Genomic DNA, 25,687 nt, shown 5'->3' with positions numbered 1-25,687 from the left:
ACTCCTGGCGTTTCTCCTTGGAGCAGTCAGCATCCCTGCCCCTGGGCTCCCAGTGAGCCCACCCAGGCGGGTCCTGTGGAAAAGAGCCAGCGGTCCTGCACCCCACTTTGACAGTCAGAGCTGACTCTCAGCCAGCCATAAAAGGTTATTACGAGACAGGGAACAGAGTCTAGAACAAGCTGTGGTTACGCTACAGCAACGGACCCACGTGCTCGCGCGTCATCTCTTGCCTTGCTGGGCAGTGAGCCAGACCCGCGTTCCCTCACAGCTCAGCCTAACAACCCCTCTCCTCGCTCAGCTCCTTTCCCTGGCCAGAGGTCACTGATCCTTTGTCTCCACACCTTCATGGCACTCCTGGCGTTTCTCCTTTGGAGCATCAGCATCCTCTGCCCCTCGCGCGCTCCCAGTGCCTGCCCCAGCGGGTCCTGTGGAAGCTCAGGAGTTCCTGCACCCCACTTCGCAGTCAGAGCTGACTCTCAGCCAGCCATAACAGAGGGTTATTCGATGACGGAACAGGGTCTCAAACAGAGCTTGTGGTTACTCCAGCAACGGACCCCGGCTGGCGTCCTTCTGGGGCAGTGAGCCAGACCCCGCGTCTGCCCTCAGCCAGCTCCAGCTAACAACCCCTCTCCTGTCAGCTCCTTTCCCTGGCCAGAGGTCACTGATCCTTTGTCTCCACACCTTCATGGCGGAGGGGCCCAGGCCATCAGTTGCTAGGAGACAGAGTGCCAGGCATTTAGGTGCACTGGCCCTTTGCTCTGCAGCAATCACACACCCTTATCCCACCACCTAGATACTTAAGAACTGCCTAGGGGACACTGAGGCACCAACACAGTATTCAGAGCAACATTAAGAACATTCCCAGTTCATCACAAGGGGACCCCATCGTGCCAGGCACTGCCCAGACCCCTCCCCCGATATCGGGGGACCCCGTCGCACCAGGCGCTGCACAAACCCCTCCCCTGAGATTGCAGCTCTGCCAGCGCCTCCCCCCCTCACATTGCAGCCCCTGCTCTCCCCTTTCGCGGCTCCGCTTGAGTGGAACATGGATCACTCCAAAGGGCCCTGGGAGGAGACGCCTCGCACTGCTTTGCTCCTGGGAGGGGCTGGATCCCTTGGTGTGAACTGCAGCCGAAGGGCTTGGTTTGTGCCTAGACACGACTGGCTGGAAACGACTGACTAATTTCACGCTGTTTACCAAGCCCCTGCCGGCACCAGGACACTTTCAGAAGCTGCTTAGCCACAATCACTTCTGCCCACAGATCCCAGAATGCTTTGCAGCCTTTACACTCACACGAATCACTTCACCTGCCACTAAAATGCAGCCACCTCTGAAACAGCATCTGGCAGCTGTTTAGCAGCACACAGCACCGCTACCCAACAGCTTGGGGCAGGGAGTGGGGAAGATTCGTGTAGCCAACAGAATGCAGAGGGGCCTCTGCTCCAGTCCCCTGCATCGGCGCACACCGGGGTCAGCCCAGTCTACCTGCAAGAATGGGGGGAACCCGCAGTGCTGACCAGCCCAAGTGTTCAAAACTCACCAGCCGGGCACCAAAACTCCCTGTCGGTTTTATCTGCCCTCCGGTTCGGAGGTCGTGTTGGGGTCACATGGCCAGGGCTTTTCTCTGCCACGCTGAGAGCTAGGAAAACAGGAGCTGGGTTCCCTGGTAACCCTGCCTCCGGGAGCAGGAGCTCCAAGCAAACCCCCAAATAGTGCCAGAGCCCCGACAAGCCCCTGACCGCTGCATTCGCCCCCTGCCAGGGGTTCCCATGTGGGCTGCATCTGAGCCAGCTCTGCCAGGGGGGCCAACCCGTCAGGACGGGCCGGGAGTCTCCAGGGATGATTTCAAGATGATGTTATGTGATGAAACCCCCAGGGATACGTCCAGCCACAACTGGCCCCCCCAGGCTGCCGCCCTGCAGTGAACCCATGTGGTGACGTCATACACAGCGGGGCAAACGCTGCCCTCAGTTACCCGGGCTAGGTCTGGGCGTGACTGAGAGCAGGATCTGGCCCTGGATCTAGCCCTGCGGTGCACACAGCGGGTCGGGGACGATGCCAAGGGAAATAAATATACACCAGGAATGATTCCTCCCGCCCCAGATTGCAGAGCAGCCGCCCTCAGGCTCTGGGATGAGTCCTGCTCCTGCAGCTGGCTGGGGAGTTCTGCCGTTTGCCCCATCTCCCATTCGGGGATGGGGCCGGTGCCATGGGGCAGGGCAGTTTCACATCCCGCTTTGCCCCCGTCTGAGCCCGAGCGACAGAGCCGTAACTGTCCCATGTGGTGCATGGGCGGGGGGAAGGGGGGTTGTTCGTTTAAAGGCACAGCCTGAGGAGACCCCTGTGCAGCTGGCTCTGGAGAGACCTCTCCCCCTCACCCGTCTCTGCCCCAAAGAGCAGCCCAGCCCCCAGATAACTCAGCACATGAAGGTCCAGAGCCCCCCAGGCCCACCTGTGCGGCTGCCTGCCAGGCCCTGTCTCCTGATCCCCCCTCTCCAGTGCAATCAGTGCACCCGCGGGAGGGTGGGTGTGGAGCGAACTCCCCCTGCCCCACACAGCTGGGACAGGCCTGCCGGACGGACCTGGCCCCACTCCAGCCCCATGGCCGCCCCGCGGGGAGCTGGCAATTCAGCCTGGGCTGGGTCCGTGTGTGCAGAGACCCAGGATGCCCTGGCTCAGGCTGGGGACACTGCAGGGAAGTGGGCCTGGCCTGGCCCCTCTGTGAGCTCCCTGGGCGGCTCTCGGCAGCAGCACCTGCTCTCCCCGGGGGCCGTGTCCTGCTGCCCCCTCCGGTGCCCTGTTTGCCGGTTCGAGTCCGGGAACCACTCCTGGCTAACGACTGCTGGGTGACCTCACGTGCCACGAGTTCGGGGGTCTCAGCCTCGCTCCGAGCACCGGCACCATCCCTGCCTTGGCAGCCTGGGTGGGGCAGGGCAGGGCTGGGGGGCAGCTGGACCAGCCATGGCCCAGGTGTGTTGGGGGGAGGGGGTCATCAGGCTCCAGGAGCGTCTGCCCAGTCCCTCGTGCCAGCCCCTCGTGCCAGCCCCTCGCACTGAGCACAGCCGATAAAACATCGCCACCTGTTGGCCCTTCTGCCAAGTGCACCAGGAATCCTCCCCTGCCTTGACCCTTGAGCGCTTCCCCGGGGCCGGATCCCAGCCTGCCCAGGCTGACACCCCGGCAATCCCCCCAGCGGGGCCCTGCCAGGCTGTACCCAGGTGAGGGTGTCGCTCCCCTAGGGCAGAGCCCACTGTCCACAGAGCCTAGATGCCCCAGTGACTGGATGAACGGACAGACAGGTGCGGGGAGCCCTCAAGGCCCTGGATATGGGGAGCCCAGCTCCCCCGTGACCCCTCTCTCCATAGCCGAGGAGCGGAGCCCATCCCTTGGAGCTCAGTGAGATTTGCCATTGATGTCAAAGAGCAGCCCCAGGGCTCCCCCTCTGCAGCCAGCCCCAGCTCCCGAAAGAGAATGCGCCCTGCCCCACCTGCTGCACATCTCTGGGGCAGATCACCATAGGGAACAGAGCCAGGTGGCTTACACCTATCAGAAAATCACCGCACACTTTGCAGAAATCCAGGAGAGGCTGAGGGTGAGGGGCACCAGCAGAGCTGGGTGTGGGGGGGGGGGCTAGCAGGGGGCATCAGCAGAGCTTGTGGGGACCCCATGGCTGGGATAGCAGGGGAATGCGGGTTGGGAGTGAGGGGCACCAGCAGGGCTGGGAGAGCCCAGGGCTGGGCTAGCAGGGGGCTGCAAGTCAGGAGTGAGGGGCACTAGCAGAGCTGGTGGGGGGTGGATCTCCGGGCAGTGCTAGCAGGGGGTTGCAGGTCGGGAGTGAGGGGCATTGGCAAGGCTGGGGGAGCCCAGGGCTGGGCTAGCAGGGGGATGCAGGTCGGGAGTGAGGGGCACCAGCAGAGCTGTGGCAGAAAAAATCCCAGGGGGATCGCATGGGGGGCTAGCAGGGGGCTGCAGGTCGAGAGTGAGGGGCACTGGCCAGGCTGTGTGTGGGGAGCTTGCCCAACTCACTCGACTCTAGCCAGTGTTACCCAACCCCTCACTTTCACAACATCCAATTCCCGGCCCAGATGCCTCCCGTCCCCGCTGGATCCCGGCCCGGCCCCTGCGCGCAGGACAGGGGAGGAACCAGCCCATCGCCCTTCGCAGCAGGGCTGTGTCTGTCCCAGCCCACGTGAAGGTGGGGATGCTAGAGAACTAGTGAGAGTCCCCCTACACATCCGGACTGGGGCTCCCATGCAGCACTTCCAGCCTAGGGACCCCTCTGACTCACCACCCATCAATCCCCCATTCATCTGGAGAAACCCATCTCTGGCCAGTCCACCAGGTCACAGCTCCACGCCCTGCACCTTGACTGGGTCCGTGCCCTCCGGCTGGACACTTCCTGAAACACCCACACCCCTGACTAGATGCTGCCACGAAGCACTCTAGTCATGAGCCAGCTGGTGTGTGCCCCCTGGTTCCACTGGACGGGATCAGAACAGCTGGCTGTGTGTCAGGGGCCCTATACTGTTAACGGAGATTCTCCTGCAGCTCCAGTGCCTCTGAAAGCTGGAGGAGCCCAGTCCTACTCCGGCTGCTGCCACCAGTTTCCAGGTAGCCTTGGCAAGCAGAGAAGTAAGAGCTGTGCAGCCACAGGTTGTCACAAAGGCCTTGCCCCTGGAGGCAGAGCCCCCCACAGAGTTGAACCCCATCCTCAGACTGGCCACCTGTAACGAGGAGGTTACATCCAACTCTCGACGAGACAGTGCAGAGCTGCAGCCTGGGAACCGTCTCTTTGCCAGCCAGACCCATTGACAACAGCCGTGCATAAATCAAAACGTTTTGTGATTTTAAAAAAAATCAAACCCGCACCCCCCTCACCCCAGCCTCTCTCTGCCTGCTGGGGGTCATGTCTCCAAGTCTCCCCACAACTAAGCAGGGCAGAAATGGACTTTGCAAGTAAATCTGAGCTTTCCTCTAAGCCCATCACTTGACTCCAGGAGCTGGGGCTCTGAGAGACACCCCAAATACCATGAGACTCGTGCTGCAATTCGGGATGTACCAGATCACAGTACATCTGAGGAAGGACACGCAGGTCCCAAATCACTAGCCCTCCTCTCCCTCAAACACTCCCACGCACTGTCCGCGACCCACACGCCTGGGAGAGCAAGTAACAACGACCAGGCGTTTGTGCCTCGTTTCGCTCCTTCCTGACGGGTCAAGAGAGGCTGGCAGGTTTCTCCCAACAGCCCCTTTTCCCTGCTTGTTTTTCACACTGGATCCGCCCCGGCCGGCCAGGGCACGACGGGCACGTCAGGCGGGTTGTTCCGAGGAAGCGGATTCTAGTCGGGCTCTGGAAGAGGCCAGTGGGTTTGGTTCCCATGTATTTAACTCCAACGCTTGGTGCACCCTGGGGAGAAAGAGCCTCTTTGCTAAACACGCCGCCCTGCAGCCCTTTGACGAGGGTTTGCCATGAACAGCCCGGAGAGCTCCTCCTCCACCCAGACTCGGGGAGAGCCCAGCCCACAGCCCGGGTATCTCGCAGATAAAAACCAAGGAGATTCCCCCGCACTCTCCCCCCCGGCTGCCGTTCTCCACCGTAAAGCACCACACAACAGGGCATGTTGAAAACACCCCCCCACAGACACGGCGCCGGGCCTCAGCCGAGGGCCCTGAGAGCTGCCGCTGCCCAGAGATGCCCAGGGAAGCTGGGTCAGCGAAGGGCCGAAGGAGCAGGCTCCCTGGGAAGGTCAGCGGGATCTCTGAGCCCTGGAGCGCCTGGTGGGGCCTGGCAGTGCGGTGCGCCCCTGGTCCTGGCATGACTGCCCCCCCGGAGGGAGGGGAGGGGGCTACCGTACTGCTTGACTGACTCTCCTCAATCCCAACCCGCAGCCCCGGGCTCCCCCCACCCCACTCTGCCATTGCCCCTCCGGGCCCCACAATCGGAGCTATTCTGGGGCTGTCCCCCACAGACCCAAGAGGAATCCCTCCAGTTTTGACTCCTTTGACGTACAGCTAGAAACAAGGCACCGCCGTGACCCAGGGGTCATAGAAGGTGTCTAAGACCAGGTTACGGGTTACTGGTTATGATTATGCTGTCTGTGTGTCTGTATCGTTTCTGTAGTTGAAGTTATGAATATTGGCTGGATGCTGTCTGTATTTCAAACTTGTGCTGTGTTACTGGGAAAGATCCCACACAAGTTGGTGGTAGCTCTGCTTAGCCTGCTTGATGGCCCATTAAGGACCATTAGCTACACAACTGACCCATTGAGAGAAGGCAGTTACGCCTTGTGACTCAGCAGGGTGTGCAGGAAACTGCCATGTGACTGCAAACTCCATTTTGCTGTAACTTTTCCACAGTAAGAACAAAGAAGTGTCTTACACTGGAAAAGCCTATATAAGGCTGAGGCCTCATCTCCATTTGTCTTCAATCCTGCTTCTTACCTCTGGAGGGACTTTGCTACAAGCTGAAGCTCTGCACAAAGGACTGATGACCCATCCCAGCGGGGGATGTTCCAGAGACTTGATTTTAAACCTGCAGTTTATCTCCATCACTGCTACAAGCCTGAACTAAGACTTTGCCATTACTGTATGTAATTGATTCAGTTTAACCAATTCTAGCTCTCATCTCTATCTTTTTCCTTTTATGAATAAACCTTTAGATTTTAGATTCTAAAGGATTGGCACCAGCGTGATTTGTGGGTAAGATCTGATGTGTATATTGACCTGGGTCTGGGGCTTGGTCCTTTGGGATCGAGAGAACCTTTTTCTTTTACTGGGGTGTTGTTTTCATAACCATTCATCCCCAGGACGAGGGGGACTGGTGGTGATACTGGGAGACTGGAGCGTGTAAGGAAATTGCTTGTGTGACTTGTGGTTAGCCAGTGGGGTAAAACCGAAGTCCTCTTTGTCTGGCTGGTTTGGTTTGCCTTAGAGGTGGAAAAACCCCAGCCTGGGGCTGTGACTGCCCTGTTTGAGCAATTGGTCCTGATTTGGCACTCTCGGTTGGGTCCTGCCAGAACCACATCGTCACAACCATGCCCCAGGCCCCTTGTCGGCCCCACTGGCAAGAGACCGTCTCTGGAGCCAACCCTAGAGACTCCCCCGGGGGCAGGGATGCATGAGCAGCAGAGGGCAGGTGGGGGGACCCCCGCGGCCAGGGAGGGCCCTGATGTCCACAGGGCAAAGAGTGCGAAGGTGCATGCCCCCCATAGCCCTGGCACGGAGCCACCGAAAACCAGCCCCTGGCTTGTGGGGTGCCATGGAGCCGGGGGACCCGCTGTGATCCAGCCGTGCTCAGCAGTGACAGAAAGCAGCTCACAGTGCATGCAGTGTGCTGGGGGTGCATTGGGGGCAGAACGCACCATGCAGCCTAGGGAGGGCATCCAGGGGGAAAGCTGCCAACGCTGGGCCTGCCCCCTGGACACCCAGGGCTCCACGCTCCGGGCTGCCCAGGCTCCCTCTGGGGTGTGTGTGTGAGACAGCTCCCTGCACGGGGGGGTGGGGCAGGGGGCGGATTTCCCCCATACTGAGCTGCAGGAGGGCCATCGGGACAGTCTGGTGCCCACCTCTGGCTCCTGCTTTCCAGGCAGCAGTGAGTTAATTCGCACAGACTTTCCCTCATCCCCCCAGCCGGGCCCATTGTCCCCCTTGTACAGACAGGGACACTGAGGCAAGGCGAGGGGGCGGGACTCAGCTGAGGCCCCACAACAAATCAGTGGCAGAACTGGGAACAGAACCCAGGAGTCCTGATCTCTCCTCTCCTAACCTGTTTGGCTCGTCGAAGCTTCTCCACTCCTCTTCCCCCCAAAACACACCCACAGAGCTACACAACCTGATGTGTGTGTACTCCCCCCCCACTGCCCTGGGAACCCTTCCACCTCCACTCCCCCAGGCCAGCTCCAACAGCGGGGTGTGGACATCACGCTGTGGGGCAGCCAGCCCTGGGGTCACGTCCAGACCAGGCTCACCTCAGCCTCCCCCCCCAGCCAGCCCACTCCTGCGATGCCCAGGCTTGCCTGACCATCCAGGGGTCAGCAGCCTGCAACTTGCCTCCCCGCATCCACCCAGAGGGACGGGCACCCCGTGTCCGGCTGTCAGTCCTGCGGGCTCTCAGCAGCTCCGTGTCGAGTCCCAGGCCAGGGGCCATGCAGGGTGGGCTGGGCAGGACCCATGGCTGCCATCTTCTCTGCTCCCAGCCCCCTTTTCTCCTGCTCCAGAGCACTCCCCTCGGAGACTGGGGTGGGGAGGTGGGCTATGGATCCAGGATAGCCCTGGGGCACAGACACGCTGTGGGAACCTGCCCCACATTGTCCTCAGAGCCCTGAACGAGGGAGCCCCCACAGGGGGCAGGGGGAGCCACTCCCCAAGGTCTAGGCCGCTCTTGCCCCACTGCGGCGGAGCTGCTGGCTCTAGGAGCTGGGCAGAGCTCCCCTAAACTCAGCTCACCCGTGACCACTGAGCAGCATTTCCAGGCAGGGCCAACGGGGCGTCCCCACTGCCTCCTGCAGCTCCCGGAGGATGCTGGGCACGTGGAGGGGCTTGACGCTACCCAGCCCCCTGACCGTCTCCCTTGGCACATCTACCTGGCCCTCCGCCAGGGCCGGCTCCTGCACGAGCCCCTTGGACACCCCCGGGCAGCGCACGTCTCCAGCCCCTGGACTGCTGAACCCCCCGACTGAACGGGTCTTGTGAGCCACAGCATCACGCGTGCATCTCCCAGAGCACAACTCCCTGGAAACCTGGCTCCTGGCACAGGCCCAGCCAAAGGTCCCCTCCGTGCCCCTCCCCACCGGCAGAGCCGCCCCAGGCCCCTTTCTGGTGACACGCCCCCAGGCGCCCGTTTGTAACCTCGTCCCCTGGTGGGCCTGGGAGGCCGGAGCCAGAGGGGGCCGGGATGTTGCCATACTAGAACTCGAGGGGACACGGCAAGAGGAGCACCAGGCAATGAAGTGGCCGAGTGGGCGGGTGGATCCGTGAAAGAGCCACTCCGTCCCCGGGGCTTTGGTTTCAAACTGCGGCAGAGAGAAGAACCCGCTGGAGTTGACAGGTCTGATTCTGCTCCCATTCAAATCAACGGCAAAACTCCTCTGAGTTCATCGGCCCGTTCGGTCCGGAGCCCCACGGGCCCACTTCCATGGACTGGGGGGTACTGACACAGCTTCATGTAAGAACATTCAGAACAAAGGTCCAGCCAGCCCCGTGTCCTGCCTGCCGACCATGGCCAGGCCCAGGTGCCCCAGAGGGAGTGAGCAGCCGTCATTCTCCAGCTCCCCTTCCAATAGCCAGACCTGGCCAAGCGCTCCCCGCCCCCGGCTCATTAGTGACCGTCCCTGGCCCTGCAGAGGGCAGCCGGCCCCCCGCCCGCTCGCCAATCCTCCGCCCGTGGCAGAGTCTGGACTGGCTGTCAGCCAACGATCGTGCCCCTTTGCCCAAAGTGAGGCCTGTAGGTCCCGCGGCAGCCCCCACCTCCCACGACACAGGGCGAAGCGCAAGAGCTCCCAAGCAAGCACTTCATGGGTGGGAACGTGTTCCTGGCGAATGTCCGTGTGAGTTTCTCCTGCATGCGGGCTGCAGGAAGGGGGAGGAGGGCAACCACGGGGCGACGGCCATGGGTGGGGACTCAGGACGGAGACCTTAGTTCAATTCCCTGCCCTGCCAGAGTCTTTATGTAACATGGGTCAGTCACTCTGTGCCTCAGTTTCCCCTCAGTGCAACGGGGAGACTAGCCCTGCCCTGCCTCCCAGGGGTGCGTGAGGATGAATCCAGGAAAGAGGGATGATACTATGGAGATGGGGCAGACAATACCCGAGTTAGAGCCCCAGCGACCGCAAGTCACACAAACCATCCCAGGAAAAGCCTTTCCACTACGCACTCGGTACCGACGGTAAACCCTGCTCCGAAAACCCACCGGCCTTCGCCATGCGAGGCCCCCCTGGGAAAACCTTCCACCCCATTCCTCCCAGGCCAGCTCCGACAGCGAGGTGCAGACAGGCTCCACCATCCAGCCAGGCTGGGGTCATCCTGCGTGTTCACTTCCGAGGCTTCGGGCCAGCAGCTCGATTAGCTGGGTGACCAGATGTCCTGATTTTATAGGGACAGTCCCGATGGGGCTTTGTGTTATATAGGCGCCTATTACGCCCCATCCTGTCTTGATGTTTCACACTTGCTGGCTGGTCACCCTACGATTAGCCCAATACTCACATGGGCCCCTTGAAACCTCGGCTTGTCGGAGCCCGGCTGGGTTTCTTGGTTTATAACCTGGGCAGGAGAGGGGGTGCGTGGTTAAAAAGCTCCAGGTTAGAAGAAGAAAATAACTGAAGGATGCGCTGGGTTGGCAGGAGCGGGCGAGCTCACTCACCAGGCAGCTGTGGAGCCGACTGGCCTGATGGCTGAGAGCTGCAGTCTCACCGAGGCCCCTGGGGCCGAGCCAGGCCGGGGCTCAAGGCCATTTGCACGAGGTCAGTGTTGCCCTGGGGAGCTGCGGCTTCCCGCAGGGGTGAGAGAGGCCGGGGGCGGGAGGAAAGTGTGGCAGGCCTCACAGCTCTGTCCTCCGGCCCCGCGCCCTGCACCTGGGTGAGGACGGGCGCTCCAGAATTGGACGTACCCACCCGCAATGCTGCGGTAACCGAACCGTGCTGGTGCTGCCACGGCCACCGCACGGCTGCCTCCTCTTTGCGTTCGGGTTCCTCGTCCAATTCCCGCTGGGAGGCCAGCTAGCCCGGCTCGTACTGGCCAGGGGCTGACGGGACGGAGCTGACAGCTGGATCGCTCCCCCACACCCCGCTGCAGGTAGGATGCCTGTTCCGCTCGCTGCAGTATTTCTCATGAATAAATCACAGGGAACACAGGTAGGCTGCTCTGAAACAGCCCTGCTTCCCCCCCAGCCACGCAGCCCCCGCTGCTGAGTGCCGTTCCCATCAGCTCCCTGTGATTCCCTCCCTTCCACGGCTCCTCTCCGTCCCTTCGCTCCCGAGCTGCAGGGAGGGCGCAGTGATCACGCGGCTGCTGTTTGGTTGTGGGGGGCGTTAACCCACTCTCGCCCGAAATAGGGCAGCCGGGACCAGAGGGGCTGGGACTGGGTGGCTCCAGCAATGACCCTGCCCACGCGCTCGCCCACGGGAGACACGGTCACAGGAGCCACCTCGTTAGTCCAGAGGGCTCCACTCGCAGGAGTCAGTCTGCCGGATCGGGGCCTTCCCTGCCTCTGCTGCCCCCGCAGCAGCACGCAGCCCGACGAGCGTTAGTGACAATCCTTCGAGGGCCCTGGCCAAAAGCTGGACCCAGCAGACAGGAGTGAGTGATTTGGCCGAAGGCTGCGAACAGCTGCCAGGGCCGTGGGAGCAGGAGGGAAACGCTGCCCGAGACAGACCCTTCCGCGGGGCCCGGGAGCGCGCAGCGGGCGACGGCACAGCAGAAACCCGACCACATGCCAGACAATGACCGAGAGTCCTCGACTACTCAGCTGGGCTCCTGGCTGCCCCCAGAGCCACCTTGCTGCCCGCTCCCCACGCTAACCCAGGAGAGCTTGGAGTTAACCGCCCCCATGGGCCCTTTGCTCGGGCAGAGGCAGCTGGAGACACAAACGCCCACACACACGCTAGCACGGCAGGGGAGCCGCTCCATGGCGAAGGCTGGGCTACAACTTCCCTCTCGAGAGGGCACAGAGGCAGGAAAGGGAGGGCTCATGCTGCCCGCCCCGCCCAGCCTGGCGCGGTGTCGTGTGTGGCCCGGCGACGGCTCGGGAAGGTCACCCTGTGAAGCCTATTTGATGACCTGCTGGTCCATTCCCCCTGCTCTACCCCCATCTGGCTCCCCCCGGGAGGTGTCCTGGCTCTGTCCAGTCTGACACAGTGTCACGATCCCCTGGCAGAGGCACCTAGCTCCTGGGAGTTGGCACCCAGGCCTGCCACCTTCCCCTGCCCGTTGGGGAGATCCTGCGCCCGCCTTCAACTCCGTGCCATTTCCCCACAGCCGGGGAGGAGCGAACCAAACAGGCGAAGTCGGGGCACCCGAGGCAGCCGTCATGTGGTGAATGGTGCCTCTCTCTTTGCAGTGCTGCGGAGACCCCGGCGTGCTGAGTGCCGGCCCGGCTGCCATTAATTATTAAAGGAAATCAGAGCATTTCCTAGCAAACGAGCCCTGCGAATGTCTGTTACAGGAAAGCACCAGCTTCCACTCCCGGCTTCTCCAGGAACAGGGGGCACCAGGCAATTATGCTGCTGTGATTCTTCCTTCATTAATTCCAGCGAGGGGCCAGAGCCCCAGCTAGCGCAAATCAGCAGACGTGGATGGAGCCACTGATTTACACCCACTGGGCCCTGGCCCTTCGGCTCTGCAAATGGCCACACTGGGTCTTCACTGATTTTATCCTCCTGCTGGGACCCCGCGCGAGAGGATGATCCTGCATTGGCCTGGGGGGGGCAGGGATCTAACAGGTCTTTGCAGGTGGCGACTTGCGTGATTTTACTTTTAATAACTGGTCCCCGAGCGGAGCAGCCCTGGGAGCAACTCCCACAAAGAGCCCAGCGATGCGCTCGAGCAACCCAAACTGCAGCCCCCGCCGGATGTCTGACGGCAGAGAGCAAGCGTGTGCATGCAGCCCACGTTCACGCTTGGCTCTGCCAGTGGGTGCCACACCTGCGTGGCAGGCGCTGGCTGGACCTGGTCAGTACAGACACTGGGAGACACGAGGATGGGAACGGGGCACTGCAGGGAAAGCCAGGCCCCCAGCTGCCCTGGCTCTCGCGGGGCGGGTGCTGGCTGGACCTGGTCAGTACAGACACTGGGAGACACAAGGATGGGAACGGGGCACTGCAGGGAAAGCTGGGCCCCAGCTGCCCTGGCTCTCGCGGGGCAGACTGGGATAGGCACTGCCCAGCCAGAGACACACACGCTCCCAGGCTGCTGCCTGCCTAGTTCCTTGCCTGGCCTGGGTCTGCCCCCTGGAAACCCGGCGCTGGCCTCCTCCGTGCTTTCAGCATGCACAGCTCTCAGCTGGCACCCGGGGGCCAGGCCGGGTTAACCAGCTCAGCGAGGGGACCCTGGCGACGGCAGGCCAGGGCATTTTCTCCAGCCCTCGTTCAGTGCTTGAGGGGTTAATTCATCCTCAGCACCCCAGCCTTGCGCCCAGGGCTTGAGCGGAAAGCCTTTGGCCCCTCTCCAGGGGGCTGACCTGGGTCCCAGCAGAGCTGCAGGGAGCTGGGGGCACACAAGGAAGGCAGGATCAGCCCCCTGGAGTACAGCTCAGAGGTGGCAGCAGAAGGAGGGGGAGGCAAGAGCCAGCCCCCAGCTCTATGACGCTCTGCTCGGGGGAGCTGCTCCCTGCCGCCCGGGGACACAGCACACCCGACAGGGCCAGATCCTCGCCGGGTGTAAATCAGTAAAGGGCCTAAATCTGCTTTAATACGGGAGCAACGTTGTTCTTTTCCACTGCAACAAATTCAAGTGTCTCTCCCTCCCCTGCACAGCCCGGCCCTGCTCTGCCCCTCCCGTCTCCTCCCCTGGCACACTCCCTGCCCGGTGCCCACTTCCCGCAGTCGTGTGTACACCGGCCCCCCTTCCCTGCACAGCCCGGCCTCTGCTCTGCCCCTCGTCTCCTCCCCTGGCACCACTTCCCCTTTTTTGCCCGGTTTGCCACTCCAACTACTCCCGTCTCGCAGTGCCCCCGCTTACCGGCCCCCCTCCCTGCACAGCCGGCCCTGCTCTGCCGTCCGTCTCTTCCTGGCACATCCTGCCCGGTGCCATTCCCCACCCGCAGTGCCCCCCTACACCGGCCCCCCTCCCTGCACAAGCCCGGCCCTGCTCTGCCCTCCGTCTCCTCCCCTGGCACACTCCCTGCCCCGGTTGCCCCACTTCCCCGTCCCGCAGTGCCTGCCTTACACCGCCCCCTCCCTGCACAGCCCGGCCTGCTTTTCTGCCCGTCCCGTCCTCCTCTCCTGGCACAATCCCTGCCCGGTGCCCACTTCACCCACCCCGCAGTGCCCCCCTACACCGAGCCCCCCTCCCTGCACAGCCCGGCCCTGCTCTTTGCCTCCTCCGTCTCCTTCCCCTGGCACACTCCCTGCCTGGTGCCACTTCCCCGGTCCGCAGTTTAGCCCCCGCTACACCGGCCCTCCCTGCATTAGCCGGCCCTGCTCTGCCCCTCCCGTCTCCTCCCTGACACTCCCTGCCGGTGCCCACTTTCCCCGTCCCGCAGTTGCCCCCCCTACACCGGCCCCCTCTCACAGCCTGGTCCCTGCTCTTGCCTCCCATCTACCTCCCCTGGCACACTTCCCTGCCCGGTGCCACTTCCCCGCTTCCCGCAGTTGCCCGCTACACCGGCACCGTCTCTGCACAGCCCGGCCTGCCTCTGCCCCTCCTCTCTCCCTTGCACCACTCCCTGCCCGGTGTGCCCACTCTCCGTCTTGCATGCACCCGCTACACCGGCCCCCTCCGCTGCACAGCCCGGCCTTGTCTGCCCCTCCGTCTCCTTCCTGGCACACTTCCTGCCCGGTGCCCATTTCCCGTCTCCCGCCAGTGCCCCGAGCTTACCACTGGCCCCCTCCCTGCACAGCTCTGCTGTTAACATCCTGCCCTCTACTTTCCAGAGCCACCTTCCCAAGGCGTCCAGCTTGGAGAACGCAGCCAGAAAGCTTCACTGACGTTAAGGAAGAACCCTGCTGATTTTTCTACGCTAGCAGAGCACTTTAATTTAATTTTAAATGAAGCTTCTTAAACATTTTAAAAACCTTATTTACTTTACATACAACAATAGTTTAGTTAGATATTATAGACTTATAGAAAGAGACCTTCTAAGAACATTAAAATGTATTACCGGCACGCGAAACCTTCAATTAGAGTGAATAAATGAAATTTGGCACAGCACTTCGGAAAGACTGCCGACCCCTGATCTACACACACACACACTTTACTTATTATCTAATGCACATTATTTTCTTAATCTCAATTTCCCCTCTGCGTAACTGAACTAAAATAATTGCTAAAGGAAAGCAGAAATCAAGGCTTTGGGAACATTCAAGGATCAATTAAAAAAAAACAACAATTTAAATCAAAAGAAGCAAAAATCTCTGTCCTCCAAGCACAGAGGCATGGGATTCCCATATTCCTATTTAGCAACGTACAGAACCAATCTACAGGGAATGAAGTCAGGTCCACTGCAGACAGATGTCGCCATCCTACACAACAAAGAGGGGGGTCTATTTGTGCATTGGAAACCTGAAAGTAATCCCTGCCACGCTTCGAGATTTCCACATTAAAATCCATGATCCTGGTATGGAACATCAATAAAGTCACCAGTTAAAAAACCAGCCCAACCCAACCCCACCACATCCACCAGTCCTGAGAACTTTCCCTGACAATTTGAGTCATGGATCTGAAGTTTCAAACCGGTGGGTGTCAGGCAAAGGAGGAGAAGGGGAAAAAAAGGAACAATTTTTCCTGCATCTTGGAGATCCTCAGCTATCTTTGCAACACAGTTTTGCCATTTCAGGCAGAAGTGTTAATTTCAAAACACTTTCCAACTGCCTGGGGGAAGGAAATACAACACCCACTTTTTAATAACGTGAACAGATCTCCCTTGTCATTTCCAATCAAAATCTGTTTTGATTCTGCTGAGCAATACATTCTAGTTCTGCACCTCCTGACCGCTTGCACAGCTTTCAGAATAACCCCCAAAGTGCATTTCTCCCCTTGGTCTCCTTGGATCAGAACAGGTTTAAAGGGCTTATCACTAGGCGCAAGGCGCTTCAGCAAAACGCTGGTAATTGTAAACCTCCCAAAGGTGAGGGGGAGGGAAGACAAAGATAAAATGTACTATTGAAATTCCTCTTAGTTAATTCTCCTTCCAGGAAGCCTCAGGATTTACTTCTCTGGCGGCTTCCTCACCAACCAGATCAAACAATACAGAAGCCAATTACCAACTTTCCTACCCAAACGCTCCCCCTCCAGCATAAGGCTGTGGGGCAGGTTTGTGCTGCTCTGGCAGGTGTCATGCCCTCAGCCAGCAGCAAGCCCTGGCCAGGGCGCGGGCCCCGGGGTCTGACTCTGGCTCGGGGGGAGACGTGTGCCCGCACAGAGCAGTGCAATGACATTGCTTTGCTGTGAAGTGTCAGGGCTGGGGCAGCTTGGTCCCTTACCTCTGGGCTGCCGTGTTGGCATCCAGGATCCCCGTGCTTTGCATCCAGGACCTCACTGCTGTCAGTCCGCCGCTCAAGGGTTCTTCTTTCATGGTCAGCCCTCCTCTGGGGAGACCCTCCTGGATGGAGAACATCAAAACAGCTTTGGAAAGGGGAGGGGGGGATTAGCTCGCCCCACAGCGCCCCCAGGCCACCTCCACTGGAGCAGTGGACACAAAAAGTTTGTTTGGCCAAACTTATAGAAAATGCTGGGGGGGGTCGAACCCCCAAAGCCCCAGGCAGCGCCCAAAGCCCAGCTCAGAGCAGCAGGGGGCTCTGGGTCCAGGGTAGGGTCAGGCCAGTGTCCCCCTGGCCGCCTCCCCCCCAACCACAGCCCAGGCGACCCTCGGGTGCCAGCAGCCAGGGCAGCCGCATCTGGGGGTTTGTTTGGGAGCGGAGCGAGGGGTGGTTCGGGGGGCGGGAGGTCCAGGGAAGTTGGGGAGAGGAGCCGCAGCGAGTGCGAATCAGCGGCAGGGAGGGGCAGGGTTTGCGCGGGGGGGGCGCGGAGGACAGGAAATCCCAGCGGCGGGGCCGCGGGAGGAGCGGAGGCCGGGGGAGGCCGTGCGGCGCGGGCGGCCGGCGCTGGTCTACCATCCAGTGCGGGGCGCGGCGCGGCGCTCGGCTGGCGGGCAGCAGCAGCGCAGCCGCGGGCCCCGGGAGCCGCGGGGCGGAGCGCTGGGCCGGCCGCTCCCTCGGCCTCCCGCGCTGCCGCTCTCGCCCTCGCCGGGCAGCAGCCACCATGAGCACACCCAGCCGCCCGCCGGGCCGGGCCCGCGGGCAGCCGCCGCTCTGCGCGCGCGGCGGCCCCCGGCCCCGGCCCCTGCCCCGCCCCGTCCCTGCGGCTGGCGCGACCGCGGGCCTCCGCCGCCTCCTCCGGGGGAGGGCGGCGGGCCGGCAGAGCTACATCATCCGGGGAGAGCGGCGGGTGGCGGGGGCCGCAGCGCCGGGGCAGGGGGCAGCGGGACCCTCCAACGCCCCCCCCCAATCACGGGTTAAAGGGACCCCCAGACGCGCCCCCCCGAACCACGGGTTAAAGACCCCCAACCGCCCCCCGAATCCACGGGGTTAAGGACCCCATGCCCCCCGAAATGCCACCGGCTTAAAGACCCCCAACGCACCCCCCCGAATCCACGGGGTTAAAGGACCCCAGCGCCGCCCCCACGATCCATCACGGTAAAGGACCCCCAACGCGCCCCCGAATCCACAGGTTAAAGGACACCCATGCACCCCGCCGAATCCACGAGTAAACGGGACCCCCCAACGAGTGGTGACCCCCAGATCACGCGGTGTTTAAAGGGCCCCAAGGAGTGGGCCTGCCCCAAATCTGCAGAAGGCCTATACCAGCCCCCCAAATCACGTAGCAGGTGAAAGGACCTCAATGATACCCCTAAAGTTCACACGCTCAAGGACCCAAGTCACCCAAAGGAGCCTCCAATGCGTGCCCCAAGTCCCACCCCTCCAAGGGGGAGCCCCAGTATTGCCTCCCCCAAGCCACCTTGTAAATGGCCCCCCTATTTGCCCCCAAATCCATTCAGCCTAAGGACCTCGCCAAGCATTGGCCCTGGCTAAACCCAGGTTGTTGGTTCAGTCCGTTGAGGGCCATTAGGACTCTGGGCAAAATCAGTTACTTGGTACCTGCGACGTGATGGCAGTGGGCTGGATTCATGACCTTTTGGGGTCCTTCCAGCTCTAGGAGATGGGTATAGCTCCACATTATAAAGTCTGACGCTAACACTTGTGTGATAAATATGCCCTCATTACTCCCAGCTCTGCCCCCAATCCACCCATGTAAATCGGTTACCTCAGTTACGTGCTCCCCATAATCCATCTATCAAAGGGACCCCATTACAGTCCCCCCAAAACTCTCCAGCTAGAGACCCCCAGCAACGCTCCGCCTGGTGACCCTTCAATGGATCTATGTAAGAGCCCCCATTCTGCACCCCGAGCGTGACTCTAGCAAAAGGACTCCTCAAATGTTTGCAATCCTAAAGTTACCGTGAAAGGGCTCCCCTGTATGTCCCCCACCCCCCGCGTAAAGCAAATCCTCAGCTGTCTGCACCTCAGCATCTCGTCAGGAGATCAAGGCCACACCTTTGCTCGCCAAAGCTAAGCGAAAGCCTCCCCCACTGCATTCCCAACAAGCGGGGACTTCCCGGTCTGCCTCCAGGCCGCCGCTAAGGGACACCTGGAAGATTAGCTGAACCCTTTGAGTCAACCAGGGTGAGGCTTCAGATGCAGTGGCTCGTGGCAGCGTCAGTCAAGCATTATGAGGGGCAGGTGGGGATTCATTGGTAGGAAGTAAAACAGCGCTCCCCTGGAACCGTGCAGCGGGACACACTCGAGGGGAAGGAACCTGGGTGCTGAGCAGAAGAGGTGGGGAATGAGGAATGGCTAGAGGGTACTGCGTGGCCAGCAGCCGGTTCGACACGGGTTACGTTCTACACGTAGACAGTACAGCGGCGAGCGCGTTCTTCCCGTGCTGGGAGCTGCTCTTCCGTCTCCGACGGTAGTCTCTCTTTTGGCGCCCGGAGCGTCCATTCTCCCGGCTGCCATGTGAGCGTTACACTGCACGTTTGCCCTGCAGGCGCCCGTGGGTCGTACTGAGCAGCTAGGCTCCCAGAGAAGGGCCAGGGGGTTTTGGGCTGCCGCCAGCAGAGAGCAGCGAGATCAAGTTGTCTCTGCAGCCCAGGGTCCTAGCATGCTTCCAGGGCTGCTCTGCACTGCAGAATTGGGTCGGACTTTGGCACACTGGCCCAGGGGCTGGACATGGCTCGCCGGCGGGCACTCCAGGGGCTGGGAGAATTCTTCCGCGTCTAGCTGCGCCTCTCGAGATGTCCCACGGGTGATAGAAGTCGCTTGTCGGATAGTTCTGTCACTGCAGACTCCAGCCATTTCTGGTGTAATCCACAGCTATTGGATGGGACTGCGGCCATTTATTACAAGACTGATGAGGCTGCCCCGGGAATGACCTTGCTGGAAGGACGTGGGCTGTCTCATACACCAGAGGTTTAACTGAACTCTCAGGGTTGAGCCCTTGGCTGGTGGCCAGAACTAGCCCACAACCTCTCCAGCAGGGTTCTCGGACACCTCCTGCAGCAGCCGACTCTGCCATCACAGAACGGGCCAGCACGCGCTCAGGGCTGAGCCAGCCAGCCATTCCTCTGGCCTCTCCAGGGAGGAGGTGATCGTGCCTGGGTGCCGGGCGGGGCGGTAGCGGGTGTTCCCCAGAGAGACGTGTGGGACCGGTTGGGCAGGAGAGACGAGAAAGCTTGACAAGAACGAATCAGTCTGGATTCGCTAGCACGGCCGCAGTCCAGGCCTCAGGGGCGACCAGCAAAGCCGATCCATAGTAACTGTGAGGGCCTGCAACCCCAGGAGGGAGAGGAGTTAGAGGGGGAGTAGGGGTTCTGGCCGGAAGTAATGGGATGAGATTAAGATGGGAACATTTTGGCCGGACGTCAGGCTGTTTCTGGGCAGGAGAGGTTGCTGGCTTTGGGATTGTTTCCGTACAGAAGGGGTGGGAGCCCTGTTGCTTGGGGTCTTTAGCACTGGATGCGGCAAAGCCCTGGGGAAAGTCGTGCAGGGCTTAGTTCTGGAGAGGGGTGTTTGTGGACACGGCACCATCGATTAACCGGGATGCTCTACTGGGTCTTTTCCTGACGAAAGGAGCTCGCTGCTGCATCCCACACCCAGCCCACTGCACCCGGCCGGAGGGCTCGGAGATCCCAGGCGCCCACAGCCAAGCTCCCCAGAGGGATCCCAGCCAAAAGGGGCTGCAGTCCTGGCCCCACCAACCAGCCAGGCCGGAAGGAGAGAGTCTCAGCCCCTCACTCTGTTCAGAGGGGTGGGCCAGGCCTGAGTGGCACCGTGAGCCTGCCTGCCAGGGCACGCTGGGAATGGAGCGCCTGCCCCAGTTTCCTGTGAACAGGAGCATCTGTTCTGGGCTGAGCCTGGGACATCGGGTCCAGCCCCAGGGGACAGGAGCTGCAGGAACTGCTGCTGCCTGGAGCAGCGACTCCCCCACTCCCCACCTCTCCCGCCTCACTGGGCAGGCTGAGGGGCTGGCGGTGCCTGGATGCAGGGGCCTGCGGCAGGTGGGCAGTGCCCCCTGGGCAGGGTGAGGAGGTGGGCATTATTTAATCAAACTCCATGGAGCAGTCAAGGGAGATTTAGCGACCAAGGACTCTGCTGTTGGTTCCCGGGGCTGCTCCCAGAGAACGCCAGGGCCTGGCTGCAGCCCGAAGCCGAAGCAGTGAGAGGTTAGGGGCCTTCCTTCCTGATCCCAGCAGTTACAGGGTGGCTTGTGCCCTGGCGGGTTCATCACCCAATCAAGTGATTTCCATGCCTAAGGCAAGGAAAGGTCAGTGCCCCAGCCAGCGAGGGGCAGCCTCAGGTAGGCACCAGCGTATGCGGGGGGTCAAGAGGCGAGATCACCTTCTCCTGGTCCTTGCCGAGTACTCGGAGCCTGGCACCTGGCTGGTATGGGGCAGGGAAGGGAGATCTGCTGGGTTTTCTGCCCTGCTCCTCCCTACCAGGAGCCAGCAGAGACGGCGTGGGTGGCAGAGGAATGGCCCAGAGGAAGGGGGAGCCAGATGGGGAGAGCGCTGGTACCCTCAGCATGGGGCAGACCAGATACTGGAGATGGGGTTATGGAGATGCCCTGGGAGCTCAGGGTAGAGATGGGCAGAGCTGCTGGCCAGGGCGTGGCACCATGGTGCCAGCGCTCACTGCAGGCCTGGGGAAGGAGGCTGGCAGGTGAGCACAGGGAGAGTCTCCCAGACTGGCACAGCAACAGGAGATGGACCACGTGACTGCAGAAGGGTTCACTCCTCAATACCCAGAATGGGGCAGACGGCAAACCACTGCCCAAAAGCTTCAGTCGAGGCCCAGCACCAGGGTGCCAGCTGGCAGCCTCGGCCAGGGCAGCACGGCAGGGCTGTGTCATCTCCCCAGAGCTCAGCCTGCCCACCAGGAACAGCGTCCCTGCTGGTGGGCAGACAAGATCCTGCCAGCTGGGGAAGATTCAGCATCCCAGGACCACAGATCTCAGCTTGCCAACCCCAGCAGGTCCCACTGGGCGAGAGAGACACCCCCGCACACACAGGAGGCTGGCCCAGAACTCGAGAGATTGTTTTGAGATAAAAAATTTCTTGGTGCCTTTGGGCGGCCTCCTGATTGATGAACCCCAAGCCCCACCCCCAACATTTGTGTCAATGGTGTAGTGGCCAACTCACAAATGTCTAGGGAAGCTGAGCTCTGAGCCCCACGGCGCTAGGTGCTGTATGAACACAGGCCCTGAAGAGCTCACACTCAAGTGCAACCCATGAGGGGGAGTTGGTGACCTGGGGGGCTGGGACCTCACAAACTCACCTCATAGAGGGGCTGCTAAGCTTCCATTGTATAGGAACAACTTCCATCCGTGGCGGAGCTGGATTCAGCCCAATCACCTGCCGGTGAATGGCTCTGAGCTCATGAGCAATACCTGGCACAGGCAGTCCCCAGATGCGCTAGTGTTACTCTCATGGAGTCCCCGGGCGATGCTCTGGAACTGCTCCCCCCTAAGCCAGGCAGGACTTTGGGGAGCCTCCTCTCCCTTGAAGCAGACTTGTTCAGGGCAAGAAGTTCACAGGCTTCACCTCCTGGGTCTCTCCTTGGAGCATTCGCATCCTGCCATACAAGTAGGCCCCCTCCGTGTCGCCTCCGCCGACAGCCAGACGCGCTCACCCAGCGGGTTGGCTTTGATGGATAGCCGACAGGACGGGGTGCCGCACCCCCCTTCTTGCAGCTCTGGACGTGACTCTCAGCGCATCTCCATAACACAGAGAGATTTATGTGCAATGACCAAGCGCACACAGGGTCTAAAGCTCAGAGCTTGTCGATAAGCAACGGGTAGGAGACCTCGCCTCTCCCGGAGCCGTCGACTACGCAGTGCAAATTCTGAGGCGGCAGGTGCTCATCGCGTGCTGAAACTCAGAGCTCCCGGGCCACGCGTTGCTACTTCCCACCGTACCAGCAGTTCAGTGTTCCCCGGGAGGGCCCAGCTTGCCCATGCGCTAACTTGCCCTCCTGTCTCGGCTGCGAGCCCGGCCATTCACTCCTCGCAGCTGGCTCCGCTCCCCAAACTGTATCCCCGGGCAGACGTGATATGTGAGGAGCTCACTTGATCGCGTAGTGTTGTTCTATACTCGCGACTATGTCAGGTCTGGCAGCCTTTGCAGGGGGGCCCAGGCCATCAGTGCTAGGAGACAGATGACCCAGGCTATTTGGTTCTATAGTGTATGTTGCTACGATTTAAAACTCTTTTTCTTTTCGCTCTGCTAGATAACTTAAGACTGCCATGGGGCACACTGAGAATCAACACCAGTTATTCAGAAAATTAGATGCCACGGGAGTGGCTGCTTTCTTCTAGTTTTCTCTAAGGCGCCGTTGTGAGGAACGGCCAGAGAAGTAATTCCTGGGTTGGTCCGGCCTGGAGATTCATGAGCCATCGGGAAATAGCACCAGCTAAGGTTTAGTACTTGTTCCCAAAGGGTAGTGGAATGATCGTACAATTCCGTAGTCCATTGTGGCTCTTTCTGTCGCCCCTATGTGCCGCGCTTCCTTCTTTAGGGGGCATCCTTTTCACATGCCCCACCGGGAGCAGCGCTCGTCCTGGGGGCCCAGGCCTAGCGAACTGAGAGGGGAAGGCCGATTATCTGCCGCAGAGCGCCCGTCTTGTGGAGATGCGTCCTGCCTAGACTTATCTCCCAACCTAGCCTTTCTGAGCCCCGCGTTCCTCCGCCTCTGCCTCGCCACTGGAACTACACGGGGTGGTGTGCCACTGGGTGACAGGTGGCTCTTCCGCAGAGTAGCCAGCATTCGAGAGCGTGTTCATTGAGCCATGTCTTTTATGTGAGACAAAGTGGCTGTTCCGCCCCTCTGCAGCCACCCGCTTGTAACCAGCTCCGTGCCACTGAGTATCATGGTGTTCATACGCAGCCGACACAGGGCAGGAGACACCGGATAACCCTAGCCCAGATAGCGCACTATATTGGGCGGCAGCTCGCAGAGGAACTCATGGTGATTTGCCACAGCCCTTTCCTAGGATCTCCGGGACCACTTGATACCCAGCCCTCGCCTCATGGGCCAGCAGTCCTTTTGTATTTAATGATATTGTATTAGTCTGCGTGTGCCTTAGAATGGCACCTCGGAGTGTGCCGCAGCTGCGCGGCAGCACAGATCGTTTGATGTTTCTTGGCCCTACCAGTGCTTGACACTGTGGGACCCCTTCAAGCGAGCTGAGTCAAGTGGGGCCCTCAGGGCTGCACTTCAGGGGGCGGGGGGCCTGCGATGAAAGCCTGCGTCTTTCCCAAGCGTTGTTGGGCATAGTGTATGTGCAAGCACCACTTCTCGCACTCTCTCTCCGAACGGGATTGTCTGTAAAGCGCGTGCCCTTCCACGAATACATCTGCAGCGCCTCTTACCACAGAGAGTCGGCTGCCGGAGAGGTTGTCGTGGTGAACACGATGGGGACAGGAATAGTTGTTCACTTTTGTGGTCCGCTGCTTTCCTCCATCCTTGGCTGGACTCACGTCTCTTGAATCCAAGCATGGATTCCAATCAGGGGAATCTTCAGATGGTGGAGATGTACGAATGGGGTGGGTGCAGCCGTTCGTTTTCTGCAGTAACGTAGTCTGTGCAACCTGGCTGCTCTGAAGACTTAGGTGTTAGCCTCCGCTCTCCCACCTCAGCGAAACAGTCTGCGTGTCACCTTCAGCTGTTGGCTATCTCGTGCCAGCTCGTTTACCGGGTTAGCTCCCCCCCGGGGGTACAGCACGTTTGCTAAGCCGGGGCTTGTTGGCCCTTGGTTCGATCGCTTTGTTTCCGCTCAGTTCTCCGCTGTGCGGTGATGCAATCCACTCCCATTAGATGAAGGACCGAAGTCGCGGTGCACGCTACGACACAGCAGCAGGTAGGTGAGAGTTTGCAGGATGGGGGCAGGCCCGAGGCAGATTTCTGCTCGCTCAGCTCGCTGAGCGTGGGGCAGGTGGACCCCAGTGGGGAGTACAGCCCCGCAGAATCGGCCATTGCAATGAGTTGCAGTGGCGAGAGCTCTGCGGCCATGAGACCCCACTCCTTGCAAAAGCCCTGTGTCCAGGGGCTGCCGATGACCCGTGCGCCCCCCCCCACCCCCAAAAAAAAGCCACGGCAGTGCAATACGCGCCGCGTCCACTCATTTAGCGGCAATTCGCACTGCGTCCTTTGCTTCCAAAGGGATAGAGGGACCGCATGCCTGCGAAATACTCTTGGACGTGCCACCAATATCGGACCGCCAGGGCACCGTCTTGTTTTAATGGCGTGTCAAGCATCTGCTACGTTTAGTGCCAAAAGTGTCTGGAGCCGCCCATACCCTTGAGGCGGGACCCGGTGGCGACAGGCCTGGAAGGGACACCAAGCTCCCTTCAGCCCTGGAACGGACCTGCGGCTCAAACTATGCTGTGTTGGTTCAGCCCCTTGCCCCACAAGCCGGAGAGGCCGAGCCCGCAGCAATGGGCCGGGGGTCGGGGCGATAGGCTGCGCTTTAGCCACTCCAGGTGTCTCTTGTTTGATGGTCTCAGCTGCTAAGAGCCCCTTTGTCTGCCCAGATGGCTGGGCATGACCTGATGCCTAATGGCAAAGCAGCCACCACCTCAGAGCCCAGGGGGCCTGGGGAGGCCAGCGCGTTAGTGCCCAGCTATCACGAGGGCCAGGGCAGCCTCATGGGGGGCCGGGCTGCATGGGCACAGGCAGCCATGTAAAACTTGGAGAGACGCCCAGCGGTGCCAGGCAGGGAAGGGGGGTATTCAATCCAGCACTGCCCAGCCGGGGAAACCCGCTAGCTAACAAGGGACCTGCAGGTTGTTTGGCCATTCGGCACAGGCAGCCGAACTGGGCTGGGAAGTTCTCAGAAGAGCTGGGGAACCAGCAGGCCTTGCCGCAGCAGGAAGGGGCTGAGGGATCGCCTGGCAGAGGGAAAGAAGCTGCTGGGGGAGGGGGCCGAGGATGGAGGCCTGGAGGTCCAGGACCACACCCAAGCTGGGGGGAGTGCTGGGCCAGGCCTGGCCTGGAAGGGGAGCGGCGGGGCTGGGGCGGCGCTGCTGGGAGGGGAGGGAAAAGCCTGGATTCCCGGGGGATTCTCGCCTCTCCCCAAATGGGTTTTATCGACGGGCTGCTCTCTCCCTTTTGTTAATGGGCTCGTGCAATTCCCTGCTGGGATGCTGCCATGGCCTGCGCCCGGCGAGTAAGTGCCTGGGCAGGGCAGCGCCGGAAGGCAGAGGGATTCCATTTACTGAATCCCTGGGGGTAGCCACAGCCCCCCAGGAGCAGTCGCTTCCCCTGCAACTCTCTGATGGGCAGCAGCGGAGTTCCAGACACCCTCCATCACTGCAGCCCTGCCAGAGGCAGGGGGGACCTGCTCTTGGGCTTGGAGCTTCAGGTGCAGATTGGGGCCAGCACTGGCTGCAAGGGGAGAGGGCCCTCTGCTGAGTCCCTCCTG

At 60.9% G+C, this 25,687-nt stretch overlaps 1 protein-coding gene across 1 annotated transcript in view; it reads right to left on the bottom strand.

Annotated features, from left to right (window-relative positions):
• EBF4 (EBF family member 4) overlaps positions 1–16,386 on the bottom strand; it is a 117,268-nt gene extending 100,882 nt beyond the window's left edge. The window contains exon 1 of the mRNA XM_075066215.1: positions 16,135–16,386. Within this exon, the coding sequence (XP_074922316.1) occupies positions 16,135–16,268 (134 nt within the window). The 5' untranslated portion in view covers positions 16,269–16,386. The remainder of the gene's footprint in view (positions 1–16,134) is intronic.
• Positions 16,387–25,687: the final 9,301 nt, after the last annotated feature.

Source organism: Chelonoidis abingdonii, chromosome 5 (assembly GCF_003597395.2).
Source record: "Chelonoidis abingdonii isolate Lonesome George chromosome 5, CheloAbing_2.0, whole genome shotgun sequence".
Taxonomy (NCBI): Eukaryota; Metazoa; Chordata; order Testudines; family Testudinidae; genus Chelonoidis; species Chelonoidis abingdonii.
The sequence above is the reverse complement of the archived record's forward strand: the minus strand, read 5'-3'. Positions and strand labels throughout refer to the sequence as shown.